Source organism: Oncorhynchus keta, chromosome 10, assembly GCF_023373465.1.
Source record: "Oncorhynchus keta strain PuntledgeMale-10-30-2019 chromosome 10, Oket_V2, whole genome shotgun sequence".
Taxonomy (NCBI): domain Eukaryota; kingdom Metazoa; phylum Chordata; class Actinopteri; order Salmoniformes; family Salmonidae; genus Oncorhynchus; species Oncorhynchus keta.
In genome coordinates, this window is record NC_068430.1 from 23,019,309 (window position 1) to 23,030,464 (window position 11,156).

At 44.7% G+C, this 11,156-nt stretch overlaps 1 protein-coding gene across 1 annotated transcript; it reads left to right on the plus strand.

Moving 5' to 3' along the window:
• On the plus strand, positions 1 to 10,394 carry LOC118388397 (RNA-binding protein 38-like). The gene is made up of 4 exons (XM_035777433.2): positions 1 to 500; positions 3,015 to 3,153; positions 4,966 to 5,020; positions 8,704 to 10,394. The coding sequence occupies exons 1-4, from the start codon at positions 288 to 290 to the stop codon at positions 9,026 to 9,028; spliced, it is 732 nt and encodes a 243-aa protein (XP_035633326.1). The 5' UTR covers positions 1 to 287; the 3' UTR covers positions 9,029 to 10,394.
• Positions 10,395 to 11,156: the final 762 nt, after the last annotated feature.

Consider the following 11,156-nt stretch of genomic DNA (forward strand, 5'->3'; position numbering starts at 1 on the left):
CGGAAATTTTTCAGTAGCGGCAAGTGAAGCGAACAAGTTACAGGCGTAGAAGAACAGGGTGTATAATTGCAAGCAATGTACTGAAATATAGATGTAACAAGAAGTTAAAAGACTGAATCACGGAAGGAGAAATAAGCGAGAACAGACGCCTGTTGCCTATTTGAAGACATCGCTTGAACCGAACAGCTGCGTAGTCATTTAATGCTGGACAAATATCAATAGTTGGTTAACCAACTACCTTTTAACTGTTCACTAGTATTTAGCCAATTTTTCTTACCGGCTCGCCAATGCTTTTGCATCAGTTCATGAACGGAGGCCTGGAAGTGATGCATTCTACATCAATTCAAAAAGACACTACTTTTACAAAGATTTTCGTTGGTGGTTTGCCCTACCACACTAACGATGCTTCCTTGAGAAAGTATTTTGAGGCCTTCGGCGATATTGACGAGGCGGTGGTGATAACGGACAGACAGACGGGGAAATCCAGAGGATATGGCTTTGTAAGTAACATTCTGACACTTATCGGTAATTCAATTAGCCTACATCTTGCAGTGTCAGCACGTACGTCTTACCAATGCATTCATTTGAGAATAATTCTCAATAGGCAGCCCTAGAAATTGAGTTGCCTATAATATTAATGGTTGGTATAGCCTACTATTTGTTTTGTGCTGTTGTCTCTGGGCACATACATGCGCACCACTTTTCCTCCCACCACCAAGTTGTTCCATGTATAACTGACTTATTTAGAGGAAAACAAGAATACTTGATGTTGCGCCAAGTGTCTTTTTAATTAGAAATATTCCATGCAGAGTAAAATGCTGTCGCCAAAGTTGCAAGTTGCGTATTGCGGTCATTCACACGCATGTCAAATTATTCCTTTCCTATGTGCTGCTTAAACACAAATGCAGTGTGATTATTTTTTGCCTTGCTGACTATCACAGCTTTAATCAGGATGAGGGATCACATTAGTTGACGGATAAGATATCCCCACATGTCTAATGCCCCTCTGCCTACCCCCGAACGAACACACCACATGCTGTCTCCCCACCAACCCCTCAGCGCTGGCCCATGAACGACCTAGCCATTATCACTTATGAGCGCGGCAAGGGCACTCACGAATGTGCGAGCTGCTGTCCTCGCTTGCTTTATATGGTAATTTTGGCACGGTAGGGACTCTCCAAGACCCTCCTCCCATTGTAAAGAACCGAAGCACTCGGGCTTTACAAGTGGTGTTTATAGGATCATAACTGCTGTGGAAGTCGTTCTTTTGTATCCCAAGATGGATTGCTGTTCACTGCCTGAGTGCAGATCCCGAACCATGACACGCACCTCACCTTGTTGTCGTAGTAACTGTCAGATGGAAGTTTGGTGCACTTCCCCCTCCAGTGTTTCAACGTTCCCTATTTTATTTGACCTTTTATTTAACCAGGTAGGCTAGTTGAGAATAAGTTTACAACTGCGACCTGGCCAAGATAAAGCAAAGCAGTTCGACACATGCAACAACAGAGTTACACATGGAATAAACAAACATACAGTAGAAGTCTATATACAGTGTGTGCAAATGAGGTAAGTTAAGGGAGGTAAGGCAATAAATAGGCCATGGTGGTGAAGTAATTACAATATACCAATTAAACACTGGAGTGATAGATGTGCAAGTAGAGATGATGGGGTGCAAAGGCACAAGATAGATACATACAGTATGGGGATGAGGTAGTTGTATGGGCTATGTACAAGTGGTGCAGTGATCTGTGAGCTGCTCTGACAGCTGGTGATTAAAGCTAGTGAGGGGGATATGAGTCTCCAGCTTCAATCACCACAGAGGGGTTTTATTGCCATAAATGGTTCTAGTAACTTTGTTTTATAAATCTTCAGCTCCTCACGAAATTCAGAATGTCTGCCAGGTTTTTTAACGACCCTCTGGTAATCAGCTATTGCAAGCAGGAAAGATTAACAAAGTATGTATGATGCAGATAAAAAGAAGCACACCTTCTCATAGTTACAATGAACAGGAACAGCAGAAATGCAAATATTTACCACAACTTTGGAGAGGTGAATCAACATTTAACAGGCCAAAGATGGAATGGAAAACTTGTCTCTAATAGAGGCTGTGTTTACTCCTCATCCAGTTTAAAACTGTAAGACAATGGTACTCTGTTTACACATCAGCGGTGGCCAAAAAAAACAGTGTCTCAGTCATAAACGGTTACTGCTGCTGAGTCTGGTGTTTCAGGTCTGACTGGCTCAGGCATATGAGGGTGTTCCAGGTTGGGAAAGGTGTTTGCAACCTTGCATGCAGCAGAGGGCAGCTGCGGTTTCCCAACAGGGCTTACTCGACAATCCTGTTGCTCACTACTTCAGTAGCAGGAGGAGAAAAATGGCTCCAAAGCCAGGCTTACCTTTAAACACACTCCAAAGGTGGATTAGTAGACCCCCTTCAATAGAGTTCCAGTGTCAACACAGCCTCAATGCTCATGTGTGTTCACAACGCATGGCCTGGAGTGGGCTTAGAACGTCTTCTCTAGTCTAAAGAGGTATGCTTCCCTCAACAGGCTAGATTAGATCTAGAACTCGGATAAAACCCAAATATGTAGTCATCTGAGATCTTGAATTGGCAGAAGACCAAAACAATCAAAGCAGACTGATGCTGTCTAATGCCTTCAAAGGAGAGGAAGGGAGGGGTAGATTCTAACAATCTCCTTATTCTCTATTGCCTAATTGGATAAGCCCTTAATCATTACTGATTCATATTTCAGCAGACTTCTCTGACTGAGCTGCTGACCAAGTGTTCTGGGTCTTTTCTAAGTGATAATCACTGTGCTTTGTGTGCAGTTTCCTCTGTTCAGAAAGGGGAATTTAAGTGGTGGAAGGTGGACAGGGAGATTTCTGTGATGGCAGACCAGTAGGGGTTGTTCTGCTTGTAGTGGTATTGTGGCCCTGACCTTGAAATACTTTTTCATAGCTTGGATGCCATATTTATATATTGCTAATATTGTCAGTGTCTGTGATTGTGTCAGGTGACAATGCTAGATCAGGGAGCAGCAGAGAGGGCCTGTAAAGACCCCAACCCCATCATTGACGGGCGCAAGGCCAACGTAAACCTGGCTTACATAGGTGCCAAGCCCCGCGGTATGCAGATAGGTGAGCCGACCAGGGGTGAGTACAACCACCGGATGCACCAACACTACACTTGTCACACACCATATTGGCATGTTTTAGACAAATGTTTGCTGGTAAATGGTCACTCAGAAATCTCATATGCTACTCATGCCATATCGTACAGAAATGTACAAACATTTAAATTAATCTGGATGAATTTTCTTGCTCTATATACAGTTGAAGTCGGAAGTTTAATAGTAGTGATTTATTTCAGCTTTTTCTTTCATCACATTCCCTGTTGGTCAGAAGTTTACATGCACTCAATTAGTATTTGGTAGCATTGCCTTTAAATTGTTTAACCTGGGTCAAACATTTCGGGTAGCCTTCCACAAGCTTTCCACGAAAAATTGGGTGAATTTTGGCCCATTCCTCCTGACAGAGCTGGTGTAACTGAGTCAGGTTTGTAGGCCTCCTTGCTTGCACACGCTCACAAATGTTATATGGGATTGAGGTCAGGGCTTTGTAATGGCCACTACAATACCTTGACTTTGTTGTCCTTAAGCCATTTTGTCACAACTTTGGAAGTATGCTTGGGGTCATTTTTGATTTGGAAGACCCATTTGTGACCAAGTTATTTTCCTGACTGTCTTGATGTTGCTTCAATATATCCACATACCTTTCCTCCCTTGTGATGCAATCTATTTTGTGAAGTGCACCAGTCCCTCCTGCAGCAAAGCATCCCCACAACATGATGCTGCCACCCCTGTGCTTAACGGTTGGGAAGGTGTTCTTCAGCTTGCAAGCTTCCCCCTTTTTCCTCCAAACATAAATATGGTCATTATGGCCAAGCAGTTCTATTTTTGTTTCATCAGACCAGGGGACATTTCTCCAAAAAGTATGCTCTTTGTCCCCATGTGCAGTTGCAAACCGTAGTCGGTCTTTTTTATTGCTGTTTTGGAGCAGTGGCTTCTTCCTTGCTAATCGGCCTTTCAGGTTATGTCAATATAGGTCTTGTTTCACTGTGGATACATGTATACTTTTGTACCTTTTTCTTCCAGCATCTTCACAAGGTCCTTTGCTGTTCTGGGATTGATTTGCACATTTCACATCAATGTATGTTCATCTCTAGGAGACAGAACGTGCCTCCTTCCCGAGCGGTATGATGGCTGCGTGGTCCCATGGTGTTCATACTTGCATACTATTGTATGTACAGATTAACGTGGTCCCTTCAGCCGTTTGGAAATTGCTCCCAAGGATGAATTGGCTTTGTGGAGGTCTATAAATGTTTGTTATTTTTCTGAGGTGTTGGCTGATTTATTTTGATTTTCCCATGATGTCAAGCAAAGAGGCACTTTGGAAGGTAGGCCCTGAAATACGTCCACAGAGACACCTCCAATTGACTCAATTGATGTCAATTAGCCTATCAGAAGCTTTTAAAGCTATGACAATTTCCTGGAGTTTTCCAAGCTGTTTAAAGGCACAGTCAAGTTAGTGTATGTAAACTTCTGACCCACTGGAATTGTGATATAGTGAATTATAAGTGCAATAATCTGTCTGTAAACAATTGTTGGAAAAATTACATGTCATTCACAAAGTAGATGTCCTAACTGAGTTGCCAGAACTATAGTTAACAGGAAATTTGAGTGGTTGAAAAAACAGTTTTAATGACTCCATCCTAAGTATTTGTAAACTTCAACTGTATATATTAGGGGACTGGGTAATTGTGAGGGGGGGAAAGACACCTGTGTAATTTGCCATCTCTGCATGTGTTCTATATCATTAGTATGTTGCTTGAGTTACACACTGTTCTAGTCTCGCTGCCTCCTCTGCGTTGCAAATGTCTGACGGGTGGTTTTCTCGTTCTTCCAGGCATTTCCATTGGAGTTCAGCCTATTCACCCAGCGCTCATCCAGAGGCAGTATGGGTGAGTGAGTGGGCGCTCTTTCTTTGTGACCTCCATACCACAGTAATGCATCTTCTGAATTACACATACTTTGCCAAATAAAGGTCTCTTGTTTAACGTGCATGTCAGTTAACCTCTGACATGCACATCTATGTGAGCGTTCTACAGATGTTGGACAACTTCACTTTTTTGTTTTCAAATTTTTGTAGCATGGTACATTCCATGGACATGTGACTCTCAACCCCCTCTTTAGACCCTTCAGTTTCTACCTGGTTGAGTGGGCTCTCACTGAGAGGCACCAGGGCAGTGTCTGTCTGTTGTAGAAACAGCCTTGAGGGAGGCCAGTCAATGACGGGTGTCCAGGACATTCACTCCGCTGGGCGTTTAATGGCCATGTCACTGAAATGGGTTAGACACCACTGCCCCCCACCCCTCAAGTCATAGCTTTGATTGAATTACTCTAAGCCAGAAGTCCAAGCCCTTACATGCATGTAATAATATAAGATCCTGTCCATGGACTTTGGGTCCTTAGAATCCCCCCTCTGTTCATGTGCTTGTTGCTTAGTAACGGGCAGGGCAGAGCCCTGCTCTGTGGGCATGTCTAACAGGTGTTGGCTCTTATTACCGCCTTTTACACCCCCCTAATCCCCTGTGATTGACTGCAGCCCCAGCGAGTGGGAGAGATCCGAGATCTATATGGGCTGGTGACAGACACAAGCTGCTCCAAGATGGAGAGCACACGCTTGTTCGTTCAGCCTTCCACTCAGACCCTTAAACTGCATGTGGTGGAATGGTTGGGTGTGGCTATTTGATCATAATGTAGCCCTATCAGAGTGGCCTACCATTTAAAAATTATTTTTATAACTATGGAGAAAATGCATCCCCTTAATCTCTTGCATAGTTTGTGTTTCAGTATGTTGCTAATATTGTTTATTCTATCACAATTATCACCGTAAAAGGAAACTGTGATAGTACTAAGGGGGAAAACTCTGAACTTCATTCAACTTTCTAATCTGGTGATTCTCTGCACACGCTGATATTTCTTCTGCTCAGCAGTCCCAGGGAACATTAAGGGAGGCGGGGCGATGGCTTTCTCTGAAGAGGCATTGTGCTTAATGACGCTGTGCTTTCACCAGGCGCCAAACCTCCTGCAGCTTTCGCATGTTTTTTTTCTTAAAATATTCATGATTGCTTTTCTACATTCTATTGTGCTTCCAGGTCAGAATTTGGGATTCCATAAGGACTTTTTTTGTGGAATTTGTTTAACCTGTAGACTTTTGTTCTGGTATGTGGCAAAAAATACAAGTGGAAAAATAGCCTCTGGATATGTAGGTAGGAACTACTAATTGGCAGTGGATTTATTTTCCATCAAAGGCTCCTTTTGCTGTTTTAGCCAGTCGTTTTAACCACAAACGTATAGCTACATTTAGCTTGACTTGACGAAGACCTTCGATTTGTTCACCATCACTTAGATGTGATGCTAGAGGAAGTCAGTCTGTCTGCTCTACCAGCCCCACCTCCCTACCATCCGCCGAGTGGTACTTGTCACACCCGCTGGCCGTCATCCAAAAAAACAGCTGACCTCTGATCCCTCTGTCCTCCAGACCCCCACAGGCCCTGTGACGTCGGAGTTAGGTTAGAGCTCACTGCTCTGTTCTGCTTCCCTGTTTCATCTTCTCTCTTCTATCTGCTGCACTTCTCATCCTCTTTTAGTCATTTATATTAACTTTTCTATCAAGATGATTGTAGCGTTGACCCATATTTTGTTGTACCACCTAATGTGCCTCAAGTTCAACCAGAGGTCAGAGCTAGAGTCCTGTGGCCACACTATTACAAGGCCACAGAAAGAGGCTCATCTGTATGTGAATCTGCGTATGCCTCAGTCTTGCATGGTCATCTGTCTGTGGGGGGGGGGTGTGTGTGTGTCTGAATGGTTCTTTGTGAGTAACTGACCATTAGTTGTAGACGGTGTGTATCAACCTGCTCTGCGCCCTCTGCCACGGGCTCCTGATTCTGATTACCTTCATCTATAGCGATCATATACTTCTTGTTAGTGTATACCACTCAGCGGGCTACAGTGTCCTAACTATTCCATGCCTACCTGCACAAATAAATACTTGCTATGCCAGTGGACCCAGGCAACAACTGCTGGATCATATCAGCATAATGTCTTTAGACGTTGCGAAAAAGCTTAGCCACTAGCTTCACTCTCACATGATGGAGCCATCTCGTGCTGCGTCTCCAATATAGTATTAATGAGGAATCTGATAATGAATGAATGAATGTTATTGTTAACCCCCACTATCCTCCCCAACCCCCTCATGGTTGCTCTGTACTCCCAGCTGAGCAGTATGCCGGAGGGGGGAGTGAAGATACCCGAGGTGCAGGCTTCGTGCTGCCTTGTTTGGAGCCTCCCAGGAGGAGGGTAGCAGGCAGCTGTGACTGATCCTGCCCCTCTAAGGTGCCAGCAATGGATTGAGAGTGAAGCAATGGATTGGAGTGCCAGGTTATGCTGATTAGTGCCTCTCTTTCCTATTATGGCATGGTTTGGGGTTTGCAGTGGTGACTTCTGTTGCTGTTTAATGTTCCAGTGTGGGGCTGAAGGGTGTGGTATGTGTTAGGCAGGTTGCAATTGGATTTTGTGCGTCGGTCCTGTCACCCCTACCCCTGCACTCTCCCTTTTTGCTGTGTTTGAGTTGACACCACTCAATAGTCTTCCATTGCTTCATTCCTTTGTCTTCTGTCATGGCCATTGATCTGAATGGAAACTGGTAAACACAACATGGTGGTAACCCATCCGGTCCTTTCACCCATCAGTGGCTGTGAAGTTGGCCAAGGAAAGGAAGCCATCAGAGTATTGAAACCCAGCTGAGAAGTGTTGATTTTTGTCTGCTGTGACTTCAATGTCTCGGATATTCTTTCACCGAACATACTGCCTTTTCCTACCAGACTCTCCGTGTGAGAGGGGTGACAAAGTTCCCCTCACTCTCCTGAGCTCTGTTTTTGGTTCATGTTTGCAGTGAGTGGAGTTTGTTCCCCTCCAGCTGCAGTAATAGGGGTGGGGGGGGTCTCTAAACGTCACCAGTTTTGCAGGGGGAGGTCCCTAACTCTTCCTCTGCCATCAGACTGGGGAGAATGAGCTGTCCCCATACTCCATAACACTAATCACTAGTACGAGAGGGCTTTTGAGCACAGCACACCCAACTGGCTAGCAACTTGCCTTGATAGGCCCTCTACCACTGATATCCAATGTAACTTCCGCACAAAACAGGAACCACAACTCTGCTACTGTCATCAAACTTCCTGTGTGTACTCAGCGAGTGAAGCGCAGCAGCTGTTAAAACACTCAATGTCTGGGCTTGAAAACCTGCTGGTAACGGCTTTCTTCCCCCCTCTCTCTCAGGGGGCCCTTACCTAACAGGTTCTGTCGGTTTTCAACTGATGAGAGGTTCAACTGATGAGAGGTGCTCTCTTCTCCCTACCTCGTGCTTTGTCACGTTTAGTGGGTGGTGTGGAATCTGGCTAGTGTCTTGCCCACCACCACTACTGTGGATACACGACACATACACAGCACAACTCTAATGTATATTCAAGACCTGCTAACCCTACTGGAGAATGTAAATGACAGAATCCAGTCCTCGGCTTTCTTTGCTCCTGTTCATTGTGTTTTCCAGTATGTAACTTGTGTCCTGTTTGTTTTCTAGGTTGGCCCAGCAGTATGTGTACCCCCAGGCCTACCTTCAGCCCAGCCTTGTGCTCCCTTCTCAGGTGTCCTCCTCTGTCAGCTCCCCCTACCTGGACTACAGTGCTGCTTACACCCAGTACGCCCAGGCCTCATTCGAGCATTACCCCTATGCCGCCTCCCCAGGTTTCCTGGGATACGGCTACACCCCCAGCCCTGCCACCACCCCCTCCCAGGCCTCCGCCCCAGCCACTATTCACCAGACCCTCCCCACAGGGGCAGGCCCAGGACCTGCCTTCCTGCAGTACGTCCCCCAGCAGCACGTTCAGCCAGACCGCATGCAGTGAGGAGAGGCAGGATGCAAGGAGTCCTATAGGCCTGGGGCGTCACCCTGGACTGCCCATGCCACAGCCAGGGCTTTCAGGGAATGGGCTGAGGGACTATTGCATGGTACCATCAGGATGAGCCCCCTCATGGGTCTTGGGAGGGTTTTGATGACCGGATGGGAGGCTAGAATTAAACGTGTGGTCACTGAGGGCTTCCAGATGCAGACACTTGATTTTTTAATTATTATTACTGTCTATCTTTATTGTATCAGTGTTAGTATCTTATTAATGTAATTATTATATTTTGTTTCAACAAAAAATGCTACATACTTGTATTTGAAGAGAGCGAAGGGGGGGCTTACCTGGACATTGACCCCCTCACCCCCCTCGTCTTTGCCAGGGCATGGGTTAAGTGAAGGCACTGCTGCTTGGATACATAGTGGCTGGGCATTGGGTGAGGCACAGTGCCAACTGTTTCCATCCACACCAGAGGCGAGGACTCAGCTGTCCGATACACCCCCAGTGTTACTGGTCCTACACCATGGTGGTCGTGGTTCTCTCTGGGCCTTTCAGAGGTAATCAAGGACTAAATGGAGAGCGGAGATTCTGGGATTCCCCCCTCCCCCTTCTCCGAGACTGTGAAATTGTTAAAGTCAGGACTACATTTCTTTTTTATTAAAGAGGCCTTAACTCCTATTTTTACAACACTTCCTTTTAACCCCTTAACTCAGAACTAACAGGGAGAGTCCTTACTCATTTTCACATGGCCTGGGCTCTTCATATTTATACCAGATACTCTTGTAGTCTATTGGCTCACTTTGTCTTGATTATTGGAGACTGAAGTAGAGTCATATGCAGGAAGTGGGAGGGGTCAAAGAGCATTGGGCGTTGACGTGCAAGGTAGCTGACACCGATACCCACTACCTGTTTATTTTGTCTAACTGTTCATTTAAGATTGTCAAATGTTGATCTCTCAAAGGACATTCATGTACAGTATTTTTAAATGTTTCCATTATCAAGTACATTTATTATACTATATTTATGTTTAGGTATTTATAGGAAATTCTAAGTTAATCATTTTTTGTAACTTGGTCTAAATAGTTGCAGCACTGAAGTCCTATAACTTGGTAAGTGTATGTGCAAATCCACAAATGTGTCTTTATTCATTTGATGGACATTTTTTGTTTTCCATTTTTCCTGGGAACCCATTGGGTTTTCCTGTATGCACAACTCTAGATGCTTTAGTTTCTCCGGCTGCTGGCTGGGACCAGACTCTGTTACTTTAAGAAAAATGTAATTTCCAGTCCCTTCAAAGAAGCCATACCAAAAAAAAATCTTGAAAAATAAAGAATTTGTATTTATAAAATAAAGTTGACTCCTTTCCTGATCTACTGAGACTTATTTGCAACATTTTCAAACTTGATACCTTCATGAAGAGCAGAACATTTACAAATACTTCGCCATAGATTTATAAAGAAAGGTCTAGGGGGGGCTCCTTTAGTCACTTCTAATGTGTACAAAGAGCTTCAAACTATCTCCTTTTGGGGTGAGGAGGTTCAGTAGCTAATGTGTTTGTGATCCCAGTTCTGTGCTGTCTGCTTTGGTGGGGGTCAGGAGCAGGAGGCACATGCTTTATCAGCCCACAACACTACAACATGCCAGGGGCACAGGGTGTTCCCAGACCCAACACACACACTGTTGCTGGGGAGATGAGAAACTTGGAACTGAACTAGAAGGGGAGGGGTTTGGTATGTGGTTAAAAGCACTTTGTTCTGTCAAAAGGTTTACTTGTTTGGTTTCTGCATATCGTGAGGCCTCAACACGGCGGTGTTTTATTGTACCCGCAGACTAAAGTACAAGGTTGTGACGCAGCACTGGCATGGCTAATGAAGGACCATGTGTATATTTAAAGCGTGCGGAGGGATACCAGATGGCTTTCTTGCAGTATTCTGTACATTTTAACAGTACTGGTTCATACATATTTAAATAAGCAATCTTCAGTAATGGAATAGATGTCTCAGGGGTTGCAGTTACATTGTTGAATCATGTCCGAGGTGTTTATGGCCAGTGTGTGTGTTCTGAGGTGACATTACTGTGTTGGAGAGCACTGAGTTAGTGCTGTGAATGTGTCTCATTGTTTTCCCTGCTC

Excerpts from the sequence above, each read along its gene's own strand:
- LOC118388397 (XM_035777433.2), top strand. The coding sequence starts at position 288 with ATGCTTTTGCATCAGTTCATGAACGGAGGCCTGGAAGTGATGCATTCT. Across the intron at positions 501-3,014 it reads AATCCAGAGGATATGGCTTT|GTGACAATGCTAGATCAGGG; the intron begins GTAAGTAACATT and ends TGATTGTGTCAG. Across the intron at positions 5,021-8,703 it reads CTCATCCAGAGGCAGTATGG|GTTGGCCCAGCAGTATGTGT; the intron begins GTGAGTGAGTGG and ends TTTGTTTTCTAG.